Source organism: Vicugna pacos, chromosome 6, assembly GCF_048564905.1.
Source record: "Vicugna pacos chromosome 6, VicPac4, whole genome shotgun sequence".
Taxonomy (NCBI): Eukaryota; Metazoa; Chordata; class Mammalia; order Artiodactyla; family Camelidae; genus Vicugna; species Vicugna pacos.
This window is the reverse complement of record NC_132992.1, coordinates 55,945,664-55,971,445: the sequence shown is the minus strand read 5'-3', so window position 1 is coordinate 55,971,445 and position 25,782 is coordinate 55,945,664. Positions and strand designations below refer to the sequence as shown.

The 25,782-nt window shown below is 37.4% G+C and overlaps 1 protein-coding gene across 1 annotated transcript; it reads right to left on the bottom strand.

The window, feature by feature from the left end:
* Positions 1-263: 263 nt before the first annotated feature.
* CGRRF1 (cell growth regulator with ring finger domain 1) lies at positions 264-25,782 on the bottom strand. The gene is made up of 6 exons (XM_006199762.4): positions 25,553-25,782; positions 13,261-13,400; positions 7,672-7,849; positions 7,371-7,518; positions 1,727-1,834; positions 264-1,499 (listed from the first exon to the last, which is right to left on the bottom strand). The coding sequence occupies exons 1-6, from the start codon at positions 25,654-25,656 to the stop codon at positions 1,179-1,181; spliced, it is 999 nt and encodes a 332-aa protein (XP_006199824.2). The 5' UTR covers positions 25,657-25,782; the 3' UTR covers positions 264-1,178.

Here is a 25,782-nt window from a genome sequence, read left to right as displayed (position 1 = left end):
TGTAAAAACACTAATACAAAGATAAGGCATTGTTCTTAACACAAACAGGACAAAAAAGGCTTGGAAATCTCCCTGCATGTCACAGTTTATTTGCTGTGATATAATTTCTTGGTGAGTCGAAGGTAATTTCCACTGAAGAAACAGGAAGTTCTGATTTACCTTTTTCTTCTTAGTCATCTTGGGAAAAACAGGGAATGGGGCTTTTTTTGACTATCAGGTTCCTCAACTCTTAAAGAGGATGTAACAAGGAATGAACAAAGTGATTTACTATTTGGAAGGATATGGGGTTTATTTGGAATAAAAAACACACTAGAAAAAAACAGTTCTTTGTTTCCTATGGTGATTTTTCTGGCTCTAAAACCCCTCCAGTTTTGTATGAATTCATTGTACAGGAGGAAATCTAAGGTAAGGCATTGCAAGTGTCACAGATCTTCCCTGGTAGGTCACATTCTACTAATCTAATCATATTTGACAATAAATTTAATTATCCAAGAAATTTTATTATCCATTTTTTATATATCTGCTTCCTATAAATGAGTATCATTTTAATCTATGACACACTGAGAACAGTTAAGAATTATATCTTGCATATATGATTTAAGAAGCTATATTTAAAAATTAACATAAATAATTATGTTTATGTGACTATGATTATCAGGAAAATTAGAAGCCAAACAGATGGATATTTATAGAAACTGATATTTCAGGAAAGGATTTAATATTATAACCCCTTTCTAACTCTTTTGTAAACCAGGGAACATAAAATTACTGTAAGAAGAATTCAGTTTTTACCCAATTGCACTTCAGATTATGTCAAAGGAAAAACATTCAGAAATCTTAAGACTTTTACTTCCTCAAATTTTAGGTGGATTGCTTTTCAGAATTCTTCTAATTGACATTACATGAAATCCTCTAGCTGATAAAACGCCAAATATTCACATTCTTCTCAAGAGATGAATGAATTTTTATGCATTAACACAGAACAGGATTCCAGTATTTGCCATACTGAACAGCAAGGAATAAATTAATTTTCACCATCCATGTACCACACAAGTACGAAGTTAGAAGAGAATTTTCACTGATGGTTAACACCGTAGATTCCATGTTATGATTAATTCCAAAAACATAAATTTTTGCATCTTCAGTGGAAAGTATACTTTTCAGTCATGACAATATCCTCAGAGACTTTTCAATTTGTCTTTGTCTTGCTCTTTTTGACTACAAAGTGCAAAAGATTCCTGAACAAATTGCCTGCACATTGGGCACTGCTGAAAATACTTAATACAGCCATCACATAGGCACGTGTGTCTACACGGCAAGAGCACCCAGTTCACGGTCCCGTTCTGGCAAACAACACAGTCCTTGCTATTTTCCTCCGGCGGCTCCATTTCAGTTTCAGATAGTCCAGCCTTTTCCAGCAAACTCCGGTCTGTGTTTTTTTGCTCTGGAGAGGAACTGCTGGAGGGAGTGGAATTATTATTTGCAGACATGAAAAGTTGCTGAAAATCAAAGAAACAAATGTAAAGATAATTACAATGACAATTACTCTCCAAATCCAAGGATCATAAGAGCTGCTAAAAATGTATGAGCCAGAAAATCCAACAGCAAATAATAGCTAACTTCTATGATAACTAACTGAGAAGTATTACTATCTCTTTATAAATAGTCATACTTTAAAATTCTGCAAACAAAAAAGACAGAGATAAGACTACAGGATACAACTTACCTTAAGATCATGAAATTGACCTTGAGCCAGGAGTAAATATTGATATAATATTCTGCAGGAGAGTTTATAAGTCTTATCAGGAATATGAATTACTGACACCATGGAAATCTAAAATAAAAATTGAACACCAGTCAGAATGTAACCTCCTTATATTATTTCTCATATATGTGAAAAACGCTTTTCAAATAAAAATAAGAGGTTGATAAATTAGAAAACTTATAAAAATTTCCTTAGATTACAGTCACTAAAGAGGAATCAGTTACATATTTTTGCCAGTTATTTTATTTATACTCAAATTTACAAATTTAATGTGATCTAAACAAAAATAGCAATGAATTTTTTACACAGCTACATGAGTTGACTATAAAATTTTCATATGAAAAAATTACACATAAGAATAGCTAGGGAAAAACTGGAAAGAAAGTATGAGGAGGACTAAGCCCAGTCAGGTATTAAAACATACTACAATGTCTCCCAAGTTAAACCAGTGTGGTACTGGCACATGAATAGACAGATGGATGGAACGGAATAAGCAGTCCAGAAACAGACCCAACTACATATACAAATATGACAAAGGTGGCATCTCAAATCACTAGACAAAGAGAGTCTTTTTAATAATAAAAAGTACTGGGGCAACTGGGATAGCTGTTTGGAAAAACAGAAAATCAGATGCATTCCTCATACCATACGTAAGAATGAACTCCAAGAGCATAAGAGAGCTAACTGTGAAAAATATAACTATACAAATATTAGAAAACATGTGAATTTCTCTTTGGTTTACTGTAGAAAAAGACTTTCTAACTATGACTCAAACCCAGAGGCAGATACATTTGACAAATCTAACTTTAGGTTTTTGAACATAAAAATTGTAAATTTGCATGATAAAAACACTATAAGCAAAGTCAAAAGGTATATGACAAACTGGACTATATTCACAATGTATATCAGAGACCAGGTATTAATATCCCTAATTTATGAAGAACTTTTAAAAATTGAAGAAAAAGTGAACAGGAATTCTATAGAAAAATGGGCCAAAGACATGAACAGACAATTCGCAAAAAGATATAAACATGGTCCTTAGCCATATTAAAAGATGTTCAGTTTCACTCACAATATGATAAATGCAAATTAAAACTTCGGTGAGATATTTCTTGCTCATCAGATTAACAAAAATTTAAAAGTGTGTCAATACACTCTATGGAGAAGTAGTCACTTTCATATCTTACTGGTGGAAATATGTAAAAAAATAAAATAAAGTAAAAGATACAACTCCAAAGTACAACTCCAATGGAGGGGAATTTGGCAGTATGTGATGAAAAGATATGTATTTATTTACCTTTCAACCTCACAGCCTCAACAATACTAAAATACATATGCACAGGTTATTCAGTGCAGGATTATTTACTGCAGAATACTGGAAACTACCTAAATGTCCAAGCACAAGAGACTGGCTGAATAATTAGTACAAATATACCCTTACATACAATGGATGTTAGGCAGCTGGAAAAAAAGAGTAAGGAATATCTCTAAGAAGTGATCTGGAGTGATTTCCAGGAAATATTACGAAGTGAAAAAAGCAGGAACATGTATAGTATACATAGTGTGCTACCTTTTGTGTAAGAGAAAAGGGAAATTAGAAGAAATAGATACCTGTATTTTCTTTTCATTACAATAAGAAACATAGGAAGGATGTACCAGAAAGCAGCTATGAAGATTAGGGTGTGTGAAAATGGGGGAAGTGATGGGAGCAACATCTGATTCCACCTCTTTATAGTTTTCTGACTTTTGGGAGAACTAATCTGAGTAATTTATGGACAAAGTTTTTGACTATAAATCCTCAGTTTTGCGCAGAAAGTAGGGAGAGGGCAGTTTGAGCACCAAGTAATTAAATTCAGTAATGAATGATAAACCACTGAGGGGAAAAAGAATTAATGAGGCCATGAGGATAACAAATAGATAAATAAAGAAATAAATGGGAGGTCTCTTGCTTGTAATAGGATGCCAAGGGCCAACTGGAGGGCTGGAGTTGGAAAATACTCATTTTTGCAATTCTCATGGTAAAGGTAAAAACTGGTAAGAATCATCAATGGATATTAAATCCAAGAGGAAATTTTGAAAAAGAGAAGGCTATTTGTTTGGTCTTAAAGTGCCTCCCCACAGACTTATTATTTGCAAAGGAGGGAAAAAAGGAAACAGTGGAGAAATTAAATAACACCTTGACTGAGAGAGCAAAATTAACATCACCAATGAGGGAGAAGAATTCGCGAGCTTCTACCAGTGATGCCCTGAAAAGCACACATCATCACTTGTGCAGTACACTGGCTGAACATGCTCAACTCAATCTAATTGTGACAAAACATCAGACAAAATGAGGAATGTTCTACCTTGCAAAAACGGTGTGTGCACGTGACCGTATCTCAAAAATGCTAATGTCATAAAAGACAAAAAAAGACTATGGAAATGTTTCAGATTAAAGGAGGTTAAAGATACGTGACGAGTACATTATCTGACTCTAGACTAGAATCTGTACTGGAAGGGAAAACACGTTGTAAAGAATACTATTAGGCCAACTGACATATTGGAATATAGGTAATAGATTGGATAAGACATTATACCAACGTTAGATTTATCAAATGGATAATACATTGTAGTTATATAAGAGAAGATCCCTATTAGTAGGAAATACACACTGAAGTACTTAGGAATAAAGAATCATTGTGTATACAACTTATTCTCAATTCATTAAAAATATATATACCCATACATACACAAGTATATACATGGGCAAATAATGAAAATGATGCAAAAGTTAACAATTAACAATAGGAGATCTGGGTAAAGGGTGTATGGGTGTTCTTTTACTTTTTTATCTTTGCAAGTTTTTGAAATTATGTCCAAATAAAAATTTTTAAAAAAACCAACCCTACTATGTTCATAAAATTACAATATTCTTCACAGCTTCATAAGGATTTATTAATTTGGCAATGACTTCAGAGCCTTTTCATACTAAATCAAAATGACAGGATTGATAGAAGATAGTAATGTTATCATCTGTTACTAACAATCCTGCCATTTGATTTAACATTAAAAGCCTCTGAAGCTACTATTATGCTAGTCTTAAATACATATGTAGTCATAGATACACAATTGATATGAAAAAGATGTTTAAAACATATTATTAAGTGAACGGTCACAAAATAGTATGTATAATTTGATCCCATTGTTGTTTTAAAATTACAAACACAAAGGTCTAGAAAAATACACACAAATATCCGCAGTGGTTATCTTTGAATGAAAGAAAACAGGTGATTTTACTTTTTCCCTTTTGACTTATCTAGATTTTCTAATCTATTTCCTGCCACAAACATGTACTATTTGAGTACTACAGAAAAAATAACATACTAATAAAATATAGTAAAAATGAAAAACATTTAAAGTCACGATCTTGCAATGACAATCCCTGCTTTCTTTTATCTACCTAGAGTAACAAACTGGCTCCTAACTACATGATCTGAATGTAATTTATTACTGTTACAATAGGAATGGGAGAGTTTAAATTTTTTTTTAATTTAGAATCTCTGACCCAGATAAAATATTGAAAAACCAAATGCCCAGTTCACTTTTGAAATTAAGAAAAGAGAACATTAATACAAAATATGCTTTAGTTCTGATACTCAGCCAAGTCTGAGAGATATGAGACGGAGAAGCAAGGATTAACAGGGAAAAATGGAGAGAGCTTCCTGATAAGAACAGAAGACACAGAGAAGGACCCAGGCAGGGAGATGGATACGAAGGAAGAGAGAAAAGGGCTGCTAACCCTGGATAGCCAGGCTGCCCTGCGGGAACACGCCTCCCACAACCGCAGCTGGACCAGTGGTCCTCATTCCAGCTGGATCACAGTCTGAGAGCAAATCTTTCCCAGTTTATAATGTCACTGAACTGTACGCTGAAAAGTGGTTTAAAAGGTCAATTTTATGTTGTATATTATTTTACCACACACACACACTCCTTTAGAGTGGGGAGGAAAGTTAGAAAGTGTTTAGATTGCGGGAGAAAAGTTAGAAAACAAAGAGCCTGAGAACTTCAGGTAGACACAGAGCACCAGCAGCGAGCGGCAAAGGAAGCACAGGGGAAGCTGGGAGGAAGGTGACAGGTCTGACCCTTTCTATTTCAAATGGAAGGAAAGAAGCAGGGAGCTGAGAAGAGATGGGGCACACGGTGGTGAGAGGCGGGTTCCCTTTCCCAGGTAGGCAGAGTAAAGGACAGAAAGGCAGGAAATACAGCCTGGAAATACGCAATACTAGCTCAACAGGTCTTACTCATTCATCTTCAGCTGAAAAGAGTGGGAGGGAGGCAGCCGGAGGAGCCCTCCTGGAGACTGCTCAGGAGCTCTGCTGTCAAGTTCTATGAGGCTCACTAACATTGCTTGGTATGACTTTTTTTCCACTTAATCAATTTACTGAGCACCTATTATGTTCCAGGCACTGTGTGAGGTTCTGGAAATACACTGCTGTTACTATGACTTTTATTGAAAAAAAACAAACTGACTTCAGCTCAGTGGAACTTCAATTTGATAAAATTAAAACACTCCCAAAACAACAGAGGCATAACTGCGTGTGAGCAGGGTCTAGTTCTCTCAGTTAGGGTCTGCATCTTCCAAAGCTCAATGCATGCTTGTTTCAGGGAGATACTCCTGTTAGAAACTAAGGATACTGGCACAGAACTATACAGGCTCAGAATCAAGCCCTAGTTCCATCTCTCGTTTCCTGAATGGCTGGGATTTTTCTTCAGTCTCCTTCAGTGTTTATAAGGATACTCGCCCTAGCACACAAGGTTGTTAGAAGGTGTAAGTTAACACTTTGTTTATTATATAGTGTCATAAAAAAATGTTACCATATCTTTATTAATGAACATATCTATATCATGCACTTCAGAGAAGAAGTAAGTTGTGTCTCAGAGCATTCTTACCATGAAAGGATTTCACCAACAGTTTATTTCATACATAAGCTTCTACCATACTTACAGGAATGCCAGGGCTCAGATGCTTTTAGATCTCTAAGATGCTTTTATCTTCCTAGTAGGGATAAAGCACCAGACTAAAATAATTAGCACATAATGAGGAAAAGAGATTACAATCATTACTGAAAATATAGGGACCAAACACATAGAAGATGTAGGTGCAGCAGGGGATGTGATGGAAACAAGATGGCTGCAAGCAAGCAAAGAAAAGAGTGGACACTGTCTTGACTTCAAGCACATCAGATCATGACAATTCTGATTTACTCAGCGCTAAAAATATTAGGAATAAACATGCTCCCAACAGACTTTTTCTGTGTGGCAAACATGACAGAATACAAAATGATGAAATTCATGTAATTCAACCACATCTTTTATTTTCTAAATAAAATCATATTCTCGCAACCCACATGGAAAAAAACAAGTCATACTCTGAAAGAGTGTTACACATATAAAACTCATACAAGTGTGCTTCCCCTGTATTCATTTTTCAAGAAAAATGTATCCAGGCCAAAAGTGTATCCTCAGAAATCAAAACAAAACCTTTTTCTGTTTCACCAGGTAATGAAGATCCATCCTCCAAATCACTTAAAATCACATAATGCTCCAGAATTTTAAAGTTACTTACAATATCATAAATTTCTCGATCATCCTCATCAGCTAGGGTCAACAGTGCTACCATTGGATAGCGAGATCTGGGCACCGTACCAAAGTCTTCAATCTTAGTATCTCTCGGTAACTGGCAATATATTTCTTCTTTGCTGTCCTTTTTAATACTTTTTGAAGATGTAAAGGTAAATTGTCCATATAACCAAAAATACAATATACCAAAGGGGATAAATAATAACTTAGAAAACACTATTTTATCCATAAAAAGTTGAATGTCTAAAATTTTCATGTGTTAATGGGTATAACAGATAAAAGGATACAAATACTGCTCTTGATAGAGATATTCACTATACAGAGCATCTTCCAATGCTTGGGGAGTGCTTATTCGGAAGCAATAAAAGTGCTTCTGCAGAGCTTCATATAATTTTTGAACACTGCACCCCCAGTAGCATGTAAGGAGGCTATCTTCAAGGCAATCTGTTGTCAAAGTTATGCCAGCTGTAGAGAACAAATGAGACAAAGAGAAGAAAATTACCTAATGTAATTTCTAATACAATTATACATAGTGAGCAGCAAAAGCTTCCTTTTGGATGCTGGCCAGGCTGATGGCAGTTAAAGGAACTCATTAAAGGGTATGTGCCTATAAATGAAGGAAATGGTCTCAAACACAAAAAATATAAAAACTTCAATGTCTACACAATTTGAAGCGCTATCAGTAAACTAATTTACAACATTTTACATTTATGCTTGGAAATTGTAAATATGATTTTTTTGGATGACTTCAAGACTTTTCCCACATAGATTTCAAAAACTGAAATATAGCTCACAATTGATAACCTACCACTCTAATAGTGTATATAATCCTAACTACAAGAAGCAATAGAGCCATCTCCAAAAGTGGATACATACAACCCATCGGGGCCACAAGATGATCAGTGGAGTGGGAAATATATTAAAAAGAAATTTAGCCTTAAATTTGGGAGTTTGAGATTCGCAAATGTTAGCTACTATATATAAAAACAGATTTCATCATAATAAAAGATACCACAATTTAAGTAAACCTGATTAAGTGGATATATATATTAAAAGCAGACACACAAATTATCTTATACAGTTTTACGTATTTACTTAACACTTACATAGGATTTACTATGTGCCACCTACATGCTTTTTTCCCTTGCTCATGGTAGTTGTAGCAATATCAAGTTCAAGGGCAGCAACATCCAGCATCTCATACTACTGGCAGTACAAGCTGCAACATGTAGTGCTCAGTGGCCGTGGAGTACTCACTAGACCAAAAAGGCATGGTTTCAGTCATTGCTTCTGGCTGAACTGACTTGGTCTCCGATTCTGGCTCCCCACAGCTACTGGCAATTCTGTAAGCTACTCAGCGTCCTTTTATTGGAGTCATTTCTGTTGTTTGCTAATAGGAATTTTGATTGATACATTACATATTTTTAAAAACGTGATCAAAATTCTGTGTTGGAAAAAGACACACAAACACAAGCAGATGCTCTATAGGACATCAGAAACTGAGTTTTCAGTTTTCTTCTCTGTATTTAGTAGAATGTACACAAACTCTCAGATTCTGAGTATGTGCAGTAGCAGCAACCTAGAGCAATTCCTAATCCCAGTTAAGCAAAAATCTTAATGGGCAGGAACTTCACAGAGGTAATTAGAACAGAATTTGACTTCAAATTTTTATATGATTCCAAACATCAGGTATTAATTCAAGAATGGAACATTCGTTTAGCTGTTTTTTTTTCAATTACTTGTCAAATAGCTGAAGAAAAACCCTCCATTAAAACAAATTTTATAATATATATATATATTAAAATCACACATACTTTATGTAACTAAGGAACTACAAAACATGAGGCAAGAAAAAAAAAGTTGGATGTAGACAGGAAAAGGAAAAATAGAAATGGCATATAAAAAAGTAGAAAGAGAAAAAAAAGAAACCCAGATAATGATTTCTTAATATTATTATATTACTGGCAAAAAATGTGAAAAAAGTGAAAAGATGTATATACATAGCACTAGTTATGTCAAAATGCAGGAACCCACTCAAATGTCCATCAATATGGGATTAAATGAATGAAATATGGAATACTCCATAGTGAAGTACTACAACTCTTAAAAAAGAAATGAGCCGTATCAAAGTATCTATATAAAGTACTGTGGAACAATCTTCAGAATATATTGTTAAATGAAGAAAGTAAGGTATTTACAGTATGCTACTGTTTCTCTCACAGGAGAGGATATCCATATATATGTGTTTATTTATACTTAAAAAGAACAATGAAAGGATAAGCCTTAAAAAAAAAACCCTCAACTTCTAGAACATAGAAAACTACCCAGTATGTTTCTTCTTAAAAAGCATCAGAGTTCCAGAGATTCAGAGCTGCATACAAGACTTGCATACTTGTGTACTTGACTGCAATGGGGAGAGTGTCAGAGTCTACTGACAAATGGATATTAATCATACTTTACCATGTATCTCTGAAATTAATATTATAAGTTAACAAAAAGAACTACAGAACTATGAAATTCTATTCTCTATAGTCTTTCATAAATTTTTCCATTACATACGCTGACAAGAGAATGTCCTGATTTACACTCACTGGTGATAGTTCAAATACCACTATTGCAAAACTGTTCTCCCTTTAGTTTTTCCCACTTCCTTGGCAGAGGGAGTTCTCATTCTTACAGTTTCTTGGTCTTCTAAATTCAGTGCACACACAGTGGCATCTCAGATCAATAGTTTTAACAGAATTGGGACACAGCCATAAACCAGAAAATTCAGAATCTAAATTAAGTGAAGCAGCATGGACGTGATTTCTTTCAGCCTGCCCTTACCTGCCTCACTGTGACAGCCAAGTAAAGCACAGTGCAAGAGAGAGAGTTGCAAAAAATTGAAAAAAAAAGGAAAAAAAAGGGCTATAGTTAAATGACTTGATCCACTAAAAAAGGAGAAACAATGAGGCAGAAAAGCCACAAACCCTGAAGAAGAATCCCTGAGAGAGAAGAACAATGGACAAGGAGGTCGTGCATGAGGATAACAAAACCAGAGTCTTGGGAGACAAAATTTTTAGGTTGTGGGTATAGTGGTCCACAAATTTCTCCCCAAATGCCATGTGTGTCATCTTGCCAAAACACGAGGCAGCTGTTTGCAAAAGGACAGCAGAATTCCTGAACTGAATTAATTCAACTCAACTAATATATCCTGAGCACTTCTTTTAATGTCATTAAAGCTTCTACATTAGGGACATGGAAACATCATAAATCCAAGTACAGAATCATTAAATAACAACAAAGCAATCCCAACAACTCACCCCTAGTAAAGAGAACTAAACAACTAAGATTAAAACTGATTCTCTGCTTTATTTTCAAGTAAGTCAGGTCTCCAGATGCTCCCCCTTCCTCCTCTATGCGCTGGGCATCTTAAGTACAGCAGTGAAAAAAGACCTGGATTTTTAAACTATCTATCTACACATCAGATGAAATAACCTTTTACAATGGCACAATTATTGCTCAGAATATTATCTCAGTGTCCTGGTTAGACATCTTTAACGACATCCACCATTTCACAGTTTAAACAAATGAACTTTATTCTGCCAAGCACAATTCCCAACAAAACCTTTCCCTTATTCCCCCATAGAAGACAAGGAGTGATATGCATGGGTATTTTAAAAACTAAAATACTTCAATAAGCATACTACAAGTCTGCACACAAAATTTTCTTCATATACTTCAGTAACGCTGCTGCTGGTAGCACCTAGTGTGCTGGGCATAGCAGAGAGGTCTCCCTCTCACTGGATATCTTTCATTTGCTTCCAACATTTACAGGGCAGGTTCTATTTGAGATTATTTCTGCATGGAAGGCAGATTAACGGAGTTCCTTACACATCCTGCCTCACAAGTGTGTTAGTTCTTGCTCAGTTCTGTATCAGTTCTTCTTTTTCAGTGTTTCCAGGCTTCTGGACACTGTGCTGCAGGAAGGACAGCATTATGTTTGTAGATTTTTTTTTTTTTTTGGCAATCTTGCTCAGAAACCAGAAGTGACATTATAGCAGGTTTAAGTGCATGTCCATGGAGGTTAGAGGTCACCAAACCACTACTGTTCGGCACATTTTAATCAGGCATGTTTTCTAAACAAATTTAGTTTCTCTGTCCTACCTTGAAGTTTGATTTTCCTAAGTGAAAAATATCAGAATGAACCCCTTATCCACCACTGAGGGGGAAAAAAGGTCCTTAGTTCCCTTTAATTTACTGGGTAATAGTATAGTAGTTACAGCTAAGGAAGAAAAATAAGAAATTTGTACTTTTTCATCATAAATCAAGCTTTACTTAAGGTTGATAACCTCTACTGACTATGTACACTGATTGCTGGCAACTGATTCTGGAAGTCAGAGGCAGGAAGATGACCAGGCAAGAATGGCCACAGGGACCAAGGGACAGGGTGTCAAGAAGGAAGGCCTGGCCAACTCTGTTCAATACTGCAGAGAGAACATTAACTCAGGACCCTCAGGACAGAAAAGTGTCCACTGGATTTTATAACTGCGGGGATTGGAGGTGGGGGCGGCAGTTGTAATCAGTGACCTTGGAGAAAGCCATCTCAGTACAGGGATACTGGCAAAAATCAGACAGCACTGATCTGAGGAGTGAAAGGGAACAGGTTGAGAGAAGAAGGCAAGCACAAACTACTTTTCAGAAGCCTGGCCGAGAAGGGAAGAAGAGACAGGACAGCGGCTAAAATAAGATGAAAAGCGGCAGAACTTTTGGGATGTTTGTTTCTAAGGTACCAGAAATGTGAGCAAGTGTAAAAACTGATAGAGTCTCAGCCCAGAGATCTTTATAGAGCTACAGGACTGTATGGAGAACTGCCTACTCTACATTTCTGTTTAACTGTCACAAAGCATTTCTAAGTTCAGAAGTTCAAAACTGAATTCAGTACTTTTCTTTTGAAAACTGCTATTCCTCCAGGACTCCTTATCTCAGTAATATGATCTGTTGGGGAGGACCCACACAAAGAACTTGAGTCTTCCTTAACTCTTCTTTCTTACCTGTCCCACCCTGTGGTTTATCCACAACAAACTACTTACTGTTTCTCTAATGTATTATTCTTTCTATCTTGGTACTTTGTTCATGCTTCTCCTTCTATTTGAATTTCTCCCAATCCCACAAAATAAACACCTACTTATCTCTCTCTCTATCTCTCTCTCCCTCTCTCTCTCTCTCTCTCTCTCTGTCTCTCTCTCATACACACACACACACACACACACACACACACAAAGGGGGAGGAAGGAGGAGAAAAGAAAAATAAGAGAGAGACAGACAGCACATTCTTCTTTATGAAGCTGTTCTTGCATATGTCTCCCCATCTTGGCAAACTTAATTCTTTCTTTATTTTACTTCTCTTTCCTAGATAATCTTGCAGACAATTTATTTTCCCAAGTAGAGAAACAGACAACTAACATCTATCATTCCCACTTACCAACATAATATTTTATACCAAAACGCCACAATTTCAGATGAAAAGATGGTTGTTCCTCAGAAGGGTAGCACCTTACATTACCTATTCTTACACTACATCCTTACATTTCTCACTGCACTGAAGACCAGTGAAAATGACACGGTGTCCTAAGAGAATTCTCATATTAATACCTGTGATACTTTATTCTTCTCATACAAACGCCTCTGTTCACTAGATGATAAGTTTCTTAGGAGCAAGGTTTGTGAATTATTAGTCTTTGTATCTGTGTAATGTAGTACAACTCCTGGAACAAAATAGGTGTTCAATAAATGTCTGTTAAGTCTGAGGAAGGGAAAGCAATAGAGAAAGAAAATTAAAGGGCTAAACAAGGGGCACAGAAAGTGAGAAAAATCTTCAGAAAATAGCCACCAACTTGTAATTGAAGCTGAAGACGGATTGGTGATCTCTAAGCCAAAAGGATTCTTGACTTGTCTCATTTGCTTTTTGAAAACTCTTGTGTTGAACTGGGTCTCTTCTGAATTTCTCAGAATTACCGGAACATCCCAACCAAACCTGAAGAAAGGTAAAAGCAAAATAAGATGTAATTTTAACAAATATTGAAACTTTATGTTATATATAAAGTATGTTGTGCTTTATTAGCTATTCCTTTTAACATAAGTATCAGAAAAAGGGATTCAGTTACTCAAAAATTTACATTATATTGCACAATTAATCCAGAATTAAGAGGTTAGAGATCCCATAGAATTGCAATATGTTGGTCAGCTGGCTGAATCAACATAATCTCGAAAACAAAGAGTTCTTTGTTAATTATTGTTGATTAAAAAGGAGTTTCATGATTAGAGATAAAATGTACCTAAAATAATGGCAAAAATATGATAGAATTATTGAATTTTTAAAATGATATGAAAAACAAATACATATTTAATATGCAGACTGCTTGACATTATTTATGGATCAAGAGAGCTTTTAAACACCAAATATAGCCCTTCATTTACATACTACGTTCTCTACTTTTAAATTTCATGTAAAAATGTGATAATGCATACTGAACAGACTTCGAGGGAAAACAGAAGGGTCTAAACTCAATTCCTTATAAAAGCAGAAAGCAGCTACGTTTACTGAATTTAAGTAAAACAACTTAAAATGAAAACACATTAGTTAAACTGAGGGACTTTAGGTTGAGATAGCACAGTTTGGTTCAAACTTTAATGCACTCTTTTCTCTCCAAACACTTAACAATGACAGATTGAAAAAATTTTTATTTAGAGAAATGAAAGGGATCCCACTGAAATGAGTAAACAAACAGTGGTGTGTTTAAACAAGCCGAGAGTGCTGCTATTCTGCAATAAAAAAGGAATAAGTTATTACTACAACCACATGGAGAAGTTTCAAAGACAACATACTGTGCAAAAGATGCCTTATATAAAAGAGTACACACTATATGATTCCATAATAAGAAAGTCTAGAGCAGGCAAAACTAATTTATGGTAGAAATAAAAAACAGAACAGTGGTTACTAGGGGTATAGGAGTGTGGACTGGCTGGGAAAGGACACAAGCAAACCTTCTCTGGTGATGGTAATGTTCTCTATCGACTGGCGTTTGAATTGTATGGAAGATAGGTTTGAAAACATAAGACTTGTACATTTCACTGTATATAAACATCATTTTAAAAGAAAAAAAACTACAAACAAAAACAAATATTCCACTCTAGCTAATAATATGCAATGCTTTAGTACTTATAAAGAGTATAACTCACTTTGAAGTGATCAAGAAATTAAGGTGGCCTGATGGGTGGAGAGAGGGATGGACAGATATATAATAAAGACATTATAGCAAAAGGCTGATTGTAGAACCTAAGTCATGGTTATATGAGCATTCACTGTATACCTCAAGTTTTCTGTATATTTGAAAATTTTAATAATAAAATGTTGAAAAAAGAGACATAGCTGGGTTCAAAGACAAATCTTTATGAATCTGAAAAGGAAAAGAAATATAAATTATGAGTAAGGCTGATACAACGGTTTGATGGGTTCTGAGTCTGACAGCAGGCAGCCTGTGGCAATGAAGCCTTCACACAGTAAGAAGGCCTCACAGGTTGCCCACTCAAGACAAGGGCCAAAGCCAGGTTCACAACTTGAATCCAGGAGTTGGTTTAGGCCAATGTCAATATGGGACAGAATTGTGGTTATAAGACCTAGTCCTTGATGTGGGGGTCTGGGAATCTGGGTGGAGGCTATTATAAAATGATTAAACAGCAAGGGTGAGGACAAGGCAGGAGTGGGTGACTTCTGCTAAAATTTAGGTTGCAAACTAAAATTTCAAAACACATGAATAAATCTAAGGCCAAGAAAAAGCTAATAAAAATTAACAAATGGAATGAAATTTCACTCTAGATGATTTTAATTTTATAGAATAGTTGGATAAGGCTGTTTTGTTCCCGCTTTAAAAAGCTGAAAAGCAAGACTTTAACAGATTAAAGTGCTTCCAAGTAAGTTAACTGAATCCCAAAACAAAGCTTAGTATTTACATGAATACAAAAACTCCAGCACTTAATAAGGTAAAATTCACAATGTTTAGCATATAATAAAAAATCGTCAGGCATGCAAAGAAGCAGGAAAATGTGATCCACAATAAGCAGAGAAACTAATTAATAGTAATAAACCCCAGAAATAATACAGATACTAGAATTAGTAGACAAGGATATCAAAATCATTGCCATAACTATACTCCATATTTCAAGAAAGTAAGTAAAGATCGAGTATATTATGTAGAGACATGGAAGATATAGAAAAAGACCCAAATCCCTATCTGAAGATGAAAAATACAATGTTTTGGATGAAAAATACACTGGATGGGATTAGAAGCACATTAGACATTACAGAACAAAAGATTAGTAAATTTGAAGACACAGCAACAGAAACTATCCAATATGAAACAAAGATAAAAAAAGCTGAACAAAAAAACGAAACATCAGTGAGCTGAGGGACAACTTGAAGCAGTCTAACATACTGAAGTCTACAGAGGAGGAGACGAGACAATACAAGAAAATTACTGACAAGTATTACTCAGGAACATAAATGCAAAAATTCTTAAAAAAATTTTAGCAAATTAAATCCAACATTATACAAAAAGGTTAATATGTCGAGACCTAGTTAGGTTTATCTCAGGAATGCACATTTGGCTTAACATTACATTTAAACTGTAATGTAATTCAGGGGGGTGGGTATAGCTCAGTGGCAAAGCACATGCTTAGCATGCAAAGGTCCTGGGATCAATCCCAGTACCTCCATTTATAAATAAATAAATAAATGTAATTCACTATATTAAAAAAGAAAAATCATATAATCTTCCCAATACATGCAGAAAAAGTGCATACTAAAATCCAATGTCTTGTATTAATAGAAACCATTAGCAAAGCAGGGAATTGGGAATTTGAAACTTGCACCTCTTGGAGAGTGATGGAAATGTTAGCTGTCTTGATTGTGGTAGTGGTTTCATTGGTGTATGCATCTATCAAAATTCATCAAAGTGTACATCTGAAACATATGTAGTTTATTGTACAGGAACCATACCACAATAAAGGTGTTTAAAAAAAACTAGGAATGTGAAAAAAGAACTTACTCAACCTGACAAATGGCAGCAATAAAAAAAAAGTAAGCTAAGATCATACTTAATTAAAAACTGCTTTCCTCCGAAAGTCAGGAGCAAGACATTTAAGAGCCATGTGTCCTGAAGCACTCACTCAACCTCTATATAACTGTTTCCCACCTGTAGATGTTTCTAGCAGGGCTTGGCACTCTGTAAGTGCTGGCAATGGTAATGTAGATGATGGAGTTAGGGGTGGACAGAGAGAAAATACAAATTCAGTAACTTCTCCTCTTTGATCCTCAGAATCAGGGACCTCACAGCTTTTGCCTCCACTGCTCACGGTTGCCCCAGTACATTTTAAAGGTTAAGTCAGGCATATGGAGTTGTACGACACAAAGTAAAACCTTCCTATGACAGCCATAACACCTTCCCTTTCCTTCCTTCTTTCCTTCACCGCTTGGAGTGAAAAAAAAAAAGCAAGAAAAACACGACTTTATACATACTACTCATTACATCCCCTTATACCCACAGTACCAGTAGTAAAAGCTAGAACTCAGGTCTCATGGTCTTCATTTCTCATGTAGGTTCAAGCACTATATTTCAGGTACTTTATAATGTTGTACCTAAAAATTTCAATTAAAGAATCCTTTAAGGTGTAGGAGCCAGAAACCCCAAAAAGGCAGGGCTTTGAGAAGATATCTGGAAGCAGCCCATTGTGAGTGTAAAATTCCTTTGTAATATTCTTTATATACTCCATGATGTATCTGGTTTTAATATAAAAATGCTATTTGTCCAAATCTTTACATAAAGTCAATGCTGTAGAAGGATATACCATATCTGCTCTATATACACCTCAGAATAGGACAAAGAATTCGACAAGTAACGTGCCGCTCCTCTTTTAGCATCCTTATTCAAGGCTGCCTGGCCCAGCATCACATCAACAGTTAGGAAAGCAGATTCTTATCATTAAAAGAAATTCCTTTTTCTAGATTTTTAATTTCTCTGCCTAGTGCTTAATCTTGGGTCTACAGTTTTTAATATCCTAAGGTCCTTGATTTGACTTACATACATCTCTTAAAACTAGTGTTAGGAAGTTAGGAATCTTGCTCAATTTGTTGGCCTTTTATCTTATATAACCTTCTTACTGTGAAGGATAACATACTTTTTTTTTAAAGTACACAAAATACTTTTCTGAATAACAAACTAATTGTTATTCAGGTTAAGAACCAAAACAATACCCTCAGGAAGTTTCCTTGTGTCACCTCCCATGTACTACCCTTTCCTTCTCTATCTTGACTTCAATGACTATAATTTAGTATTTGTGTTTTTGAATTTTTCTATAAGTGGAAGCATGCTGTGTATACTTTTATTTCCTATTTTATAACATTATGTTGAGGATCCATTCTTTTTAAAAAAAAACAGCTTTATTGCTTACAGCTCATTTAAAGTGTACAGTTCATTGGTTTTTAGTATATTTGCAGAGTTGTGCAAGCATCACCATAATCTAATTTTAGGACATTTCATCATCCCCCAAAGAAACCCTGTGCCCATTAGCAGTCATTCTCTATTCCCTCCCTCTCTCTCCTCCCCATGTACCAAAAAAGTGGAGAAGGTGAAGATGCATTCTTGTGTCTATTCATAGCGCATTTTTGTGGCTGTAGACTATTCTACTATATAAACATGCCATAATCTGCTTATTCATTCCACTCTAAATGTTGTCCTTACGTCTTGGCCATTATGAATAATGCTATATGAACATTTTCATACAAGGATCTCAGTGCACATACACATACATGCATTTCTGTTATGAATGGAATTTCTCGGCCATAAGGTCTGCGCTTCTTCAACTTTGGTAGATAATGTTAACAATTGTTTTATGTAGTTACATTCCACTGGCAATGAATGAGGGCTCCCCTTGCTCCATATCCTTGTCAAAACGTGATTAGCCATCCTGGTAGGTAGGTGGTAGCATTTTACTATGGTTTTAATTTCTGTTTCCTTGAACACTAATGAGGTTGAGCACTTTTTATGATTATTGCTACTTGGATATCCTCTTTTGTGAAAGCCTTTTCAAATCTTTTCCCTGTTTTTCTACTGGTCTGTCTTTATTTTCCTTATTTAGAGAAATTCTTTATATGTTCTGAATGAGCCCTTTATTGGATAAATCTTCAGCGCTTTTACAGTCTGCCTTTTTATGTTCATAATGGTATCTTTTGATTAACAGAGCCCTTAATTTTAACACAAAAGTTATTAATGTTTTCCTTTAGGGTTTAGGTTCTTGCTCTTTGGCTTTTCATGACTGCCTTATGTGAACGGTGTCCCAACACTAATATACTTCTGCATTACAATCTCAGACAGATCTGTGTTCCTGTCCTTTTAGAGAAGTTAGCTGAGCATGCCTAGAGCAACCAGTGCTTAGTCAAGGCTCTGGGTCCTTATCTGACTCTGCCAGCCCGGTTCCGATACCCTCATGCTTTGAGGGGAACATAGAGGGTGAGAGGGATAGAACTCACTGTGTAATAAAGTGACATCATAACCTGACCACACCTCTTGTCCTAAACATTATGCCTAAAGTAGTTAAAGATCATATAAGCTGACTCACTCATGTTGAGCTTTCAGCCGAGAATAATCCTAAACCCTTTCATCCACCTGCCTCATCGTGAACTTGCTCTTTTTGCATAAAAATCCACAACTTTCACAGTTTAAATTTATTTCATGTGGACCAATATTTCTATCTTTAACGTATTACTCAAAAGCCAATATGCAGAAGTCATCTGGAATGAAGTCAAACAATGGAGACTGGCTATTTAGCAATCCATAACTGGCGCTGAGAAATAGGTCAGCGACCCAGTGATGTTTCTCTGGCCACCATCCTTATATCTGACCTTTTCCACATTTTTAATCAAAAACTTGGATTAAGACATTAATGTCCTGTGTATCAGATCTCGGCTGATATGACATTAAAAGAAATAGTAAAGTAGAAATTGACCAATTTTCTTCTCAATCAAATTTCATTTTTATCTCTTCCCAAAGTCACTTCGGCAACTTGTTAGTAATGGAATACCAAATAAATAAATGTTTCTCAACACTCATTACTTCCTCTTTTATATAAACTTAGCCCCCCTTTTATCTATTAAGAGAATTTTCCATTCTCTTTACTATTACAATTTTATATGTAATCCTCTTGGAATTTTCTATAATTCTGGCTTTTCCCATTTCTAAAGTGTTCGTTGCATGTGTTCATAAGGCTTAAACTTCTAGCACAGCAGGAACCTGGGGACTTCCAACTCTGTCCACACTTCTTCACATTGCCTGTACAATGTCTTACCCTGCACACACTTCCTAAGCTTCCTGTCAGCAGCTGAATCAGAGAACTGACCTCCTTTCCTTGTTAGAGTCTCATGGAGTCCCTGATGAATAAAGGTTACTTTGAGGCTAAAGTTTCAAGCTAAACAGTAAACAATTTTTATCACCTCTTCAGCCCTGAGTTCTAAAGCCAATTTGAAAACACACAGGCAGTTACTAATCTAGGGGTGGGGGGGGGGCTTCTCTTCTGTATAATCTCCCAAAGTTGGCCTCACTTGGCTAGTTGAACACTGAGACTGGATCAGGATATAAAAAACATTTATGGGAAATCCTTGGTAGGGGAGGAGGGTTGTTTCTGAGGAAACTGCTGTGCTAACAGTATGACTTTGAGTAAGTGACTCCATCTCTAAAATTCCATGCCTTTAATTGTAAAAAGAGGGGTTAGAATATGTTATCTTAAGGCCCTATTAAGGCTTGAAATGCCACTTCTAACCGTTTTGTGTTTTCTTTTAGATTGTTCCAAGAAATTTCTTGCCAATAGAAGTGTCATTTATTTTGTCCCCTAAGACAATACAAACTAAAGTTATATTCTTTTCCTAGGAAGGAATCTGTACCTCATCACCAACCTCATCACACATACACACAACCTACAGCATTCGACAAGTGAGATGAGAAATAGTCAAGGTCAGTGTATTAGGCAGGGTTGGCAGGAGCGAGAAACCAAATCAGTTATTTAGACATAAAGAATTTAATATAAAGAACTGCTAACCAAGTACTGGAGGACTGAAAAGGGAAGAAGGGGACACGGAGATATCTGAACAAGAAGCAGTTATCCCTCTAAGACTATGAAAACAAAGAAAGATTGGGGATTATTACAATTTAGAAGCTTGGAGAAGGAATCCCCCAGAGCTGGACCCCATCTTTTGCAGTAGGAGTGCTGGCCAGCTGGTGCTGATATTTCTGAAGGAGTGCAATAAGCTAGTTCCAGGTATGAGAAAAAAATCATAAACTAAAACTGCTGCTACTCAGGCCAACTGTCACTGCCAGGATCATGACCAGTGCTGCAGGACTGTAGACTAGGAAAAGGAAGCAAACTGTAAGAGGATGTCCCTTCTTCCTCCTCAGGCATTCCAGATTCTTTCCAGCACCTCCTCTGGCAGAGCCTAATAGGAAGCAAACTAGCACAAGAGAATATGTTTGCAAAGTTCTGGCCCCAGTTTTGAAAGCAGAGCACAGAGAGCATGTCTGCAGCCGAGAGACAACAGCCTTGGAGAAAAATCTGGAGGACGATTTACAGTATCCTCGTGGCAGTGCCGAGGATACAGAGACCTTCCTCAAGAGGACCTGACCTTCCCATCAATCAGGGGAACCCCATCTATGGACTGACTTAGATTTGGAAACTGGGTGAAAGGTCATAACTCTCCATTGTGACAAGTCAGGTTTCTGGCTCCAGACATGGAGTTTTTCCTTCTACGTAGTTCATGTAGCATTGAGTAGGCCACCTACCTATTTTATTCCCAAGGCTATGTAACCTATTAGCCAGTGTCAAAGATCCTTGTGGGCCAAAACATTCTCTACTTTGTCCTTCACTGCCCATTATGGGACATATGTCCACCCTGACTCTTTTGGTTATGTGTTGCCACCAGACCTCAGATCAGAAAGTCCACCATAATGGCAGCATCTCACACCATCATCGACGACCTACAGGGGACACATTAGGGATTTTCAAGGACACAAGTCTCCTTTAGTAGAGCCTTCATAAAGTGTGTCTTCTGCGTCCTGTTGAAGGATGCAGAAAGGGAACAGGTGGGCAGGCTGCACATAATAAATCCAATCTAATATTCTTATCTTCCTAAGCCTTCAGATTCCTTCGTTATGCCAGGAAAGTTCTAGCATTTCAACCTTATTAAATATAGGGCACCTCTGACTCCAAGTTTCAGTAAACCAAGTATGAGTTAACACTTTAGATTCAGAATTGTTTGAGAATACACCCAGATCAAAAAATGCAGTCTGATCTATTGTTACATCCTATCCTCCTTGGCCTAACCTACTTACACTCCATTCTCACAAATAATACCCAAATTCATGATGATACAAATTAGCAAACTTTTGTAATTCTTTTAGAGGGCTAAGCTATTTCTAACTAGGTCAGGTTTTTGTCCCTGTCCTGTGGAGCATGAAGAGATCTGGGCCTCGTGGCAAAAAGCGATAGCAGTAGGTCTTGAGTGTAGACAGCCTTTGCAAAGCAACTGCCCTAGAGGAGGTTATTACATGATCTCCAAGCAAGGGAAGGCTAGTTTTCTCTGACATAGAAAACAGGCTGCTTCCAACAACAAGGGAGGGTCAGAGTGACTGGGGTTTCAAAATTCTCAGCTCTGTCCAAGTTTATTTAGATGTTGCCATTCCAAATCTCAGGGCTCCACTTCTTTCCAATCATGTCTTAAATGAGACACCAACATGGCTGTGAAATTCTAATACCAGTATAATTAAAACTGTGTTCAATTTTTAGCTTTGTGGTTACATGAAGTGAAGTAATTTAGAACCATAAAGACTCCCTGATTCTCTAAGACTTGATCCGAGAGTTTAAAGACCTGAGTTCATCATTTTCATTCTGGAAGTGCTCCAGTCGTCTCCCAAGCAACCATCCTGCCCATCCCTCAGTCCCTGTAGTCTCATTACCGCCATGATGGTCATATACTTTAGCCTCTTGGTCCCCCTAGGCACTTACTTCAGAAATCATTTAATCACAATCAAATAAAGGTTGTAATTTGATTAATTATAATACCAACACGTGCCATGGATTACTAGAATCTTATTTCCCATTGGCAAGGAGCTGAGGAAAGGACCAAACCCAAATCCCATCTTTGAAGGTTCCCCCCCTGGGATCCCATTCTCAATAACAATTCTTTAATCAATATATTTAGCAGTCCAGTTAGGAGCTCAAAACCACACTGGTTATTTTAACAGATAATTTAATATAAATAAGTTAACCAGATGTTGAAGAACTGAAAAGGCGAAAAAGGGGACACTGAGTATCAAAGAAGTGGAAACAGTAGGAAGCAACTATCTCTCCTAGGACAAGGGATAGAGGAAAGAGGATTACTACAGCTTAGACATTTGGAGGAAAGACTCCTATGCAGCTGGGACTCAGATCTGCAAAATGGGCATTGAAATCTTTGAAGGGGTACAATGAGGCTGGTTCTAAGAGAGTGGAAAACTACAAACTGGGACCAACTGCTAATGCCAGAGTGAGGCACTGCTGCTGTGGTGAGACAAATGAGGAAAAGCAGCTAACAGCAAGCAGCAAGTCCTTTTGCCCTCCTCTAGCCTTCTACTCCCCCTTCCCCTACTGGCAAAGCCTCGCAGAGGCAGTGAGCTGGTGAAGAAGAAAGATGGCAGAGTATATAAGGGTGGCATGAAGCCGAGAGATGATAACTTAATAATCTGTAGTCAGGAGAAGTGGAGAGTAGCTGCAGAGTCAGGGTCCCCGATTCTTTGAAACTGTTACAGGGTATATGTGGCATTTTGGTCTCCTTTCTGCACAGTGCCTGGCAAATAGCAAGAGCTTAATGAACGTGAGCTGTTAGAGCTCACAGAAACCATCATCACATAGTTAAGCAGAGATACAATACTTCCAACTGCATGATTCTCTGCTATTGCTATTGGGATTCCAACAAGCAGGTGGTCCTGTTCTTTCTCCACTCCCACACAGTGCAAGTGGACAAGAACAGTGGAGAGAAGCAACAGAAAGAAACCCAGAGTAGTACTGAGGTAAGAACCATGGCAGAGAAGACAGATAACTGACAGGGATTATATTTGGGGAGGTTTAAAAAAAATGACAAGAGTGAAAAGCATAGTGGATCAACGGGCTTACCTTTTGTCTGGGGTACTATTAGAAAGTTGCTCTTATGAGATCTAGATGGTTTTCACTGTTTCTGTGCAATGAATTTGTGGTCTTGGCTTAGGTTAGCTAATAAACACGAGCGAAAAGGTTATCTACATGGGCAAAGCTAACCCAGGTGGAGAGAACGGTTGGGGTTAGGCTCAAGATGACTGGTTAGGCCCAAATCAGGATGGAAGTGACCGGCACTTACATGCTTCTGTGGCCTCAGACGTGCTTAGTTCAGATTTCCAAAAGTTCTACAATTACCTGGGCTTCCACCCTTGTGAAAGCCATACTTAAATGGAGTGGTTAGGTAATCATTAAGTTTTCAAACCAAGTCTTAAATTTGGCAGAGCCAGGATTTGAACCTAGGTCTGTCTGATTCCCAAGCCTGTCTCTTAACCTCTACCAATATGAGGTTCCTGACTACCCTTCACCCACAGATGCCACCCTCAGTATCAGTATGGTCTTCGCTCATTTTCCTCTCCCCAATACTAAAGGCAGAGAGTTAAGATGTCTAATTAGTTGAATTAGGCCAATTGAAAATTAATTTTTAAATAATTAGGCCTATTGAAAATTAAAATTTAAGGACATACTGCAATTATCAAACTACTTGTTCTCCTTAATGGAGGAAAATTACATTTCCTGGAGAAAATAACACTAACATTATAGTCAATAAAAATCCTGTGTTGAGACAGCTTTTCTCACTTGGGAAACATCTTCCAAATTCCAATTTCAAACTTTCTTGAAATGAATAACTGCAAGAAAATCTGATGGGTCAAGAATAACAAAATGCGTACAATTAGTCTTAATCTTCCCCCATTAACCAACAAGGAATTTTATGATCTACTGCTGGCAAGGTAGAAAGCAGCATGGAAATGTTAAAACTTTACTTAGTTCCCAATGGTGGTCTAGTTTCAGAAATTGACAAGGGCTTGTGTCCTTTTTTTAAAGCAACCACGTATGTGATCAAAGTATTTTTAAACTCATTTACACAGTCTGCTCTATTCACTAACATGTCTCCTCTGGCCGTTTGCTCACATATTCTCTGAAACGCCTTCTATCCCCTGCTATACACCTTTAGCTCCATTTATTTTTCAAAATATTCATTTCTCAAAATCCAGCTCATGTCTCTCTCCTCAACGGATGGACCAGTAAGATGGTTTCAACTAGCTGTATTTATAAGGCTTCCCTAAACATGATACAATGGCATCTACTCAAGAGAGAAATTTTAGAATCTTTGAGCTAGAAGAATTGCTCAGGGATGATCTAACAGTCTACTCTCCTTGTCTTACCCCTTAGTGTAAGTTATCTCTAAGGTCTCTTTCGCCTCTAAAATTATGTTTTTACAGGTCTATTGACTAAATATTCCTTCAAAAAAAAAAGTGTGGAATGTGTGTAGAAACCATTAAGTTCTCAAACGGTAATAGAGTTCAGTTACAAGTTACCCTGAAAAGATCTGGGGCCAAGTGCTCAATTCAGGTCAGAAGAACAACAATCAGCCTGGTTTACTGTCCACGTCTGTGCACTGTACCGCAGGTGACGGATTCACTCTGGGCACACAGTAGGCCCCAATTCCGGAGAGAAGCCCGTTGTACAAGCCCTCTGTCCTAACACTAAGACAAGGCCCTAATTGGCTGCTTTAATCACCTAGAAACAAAGCTGGGTAAAATACCTCAATCCGGCACCACCCCCTGATGCCCGCAGCGACGGTGACGGGGCGGTGATGCAGGGCAGTGATGCAGGTGCGGTGTCCACCTTGTTTTCCTCCCGGAGCGGGTCGGAGCCCGCGGCACCGGCTCTCCAACAGCCCCAGGAGCCCCAGCCCAGCAGCCTCCCAGCTCCTCTGCCCCCTGCTGCCAGCCGCGACCCCACTCCCTGACTGTCTGCCCCTCCGTCCATTTCCCCTAGCCCCGGGGGACTTACCATCCCAACACCAGGCCAGTGGTCACGATGAAGCAGGTAAACACCACCGCGATGTAGAAAAGCGGCGAGTACTCATACAGCGTTACTAGAAACACCGCAGCCATCAGGGTTTCCTAAGCTGAACCAGGCTCCAGCCGCCCAGCTCAGCCCAGCCCAGCCCAGTCCGGCCCGTTTGGCCGGGGTAGAAGCCAATACGGTGCCCCAGAGCGGACAAACTTTGTAGATCCGCA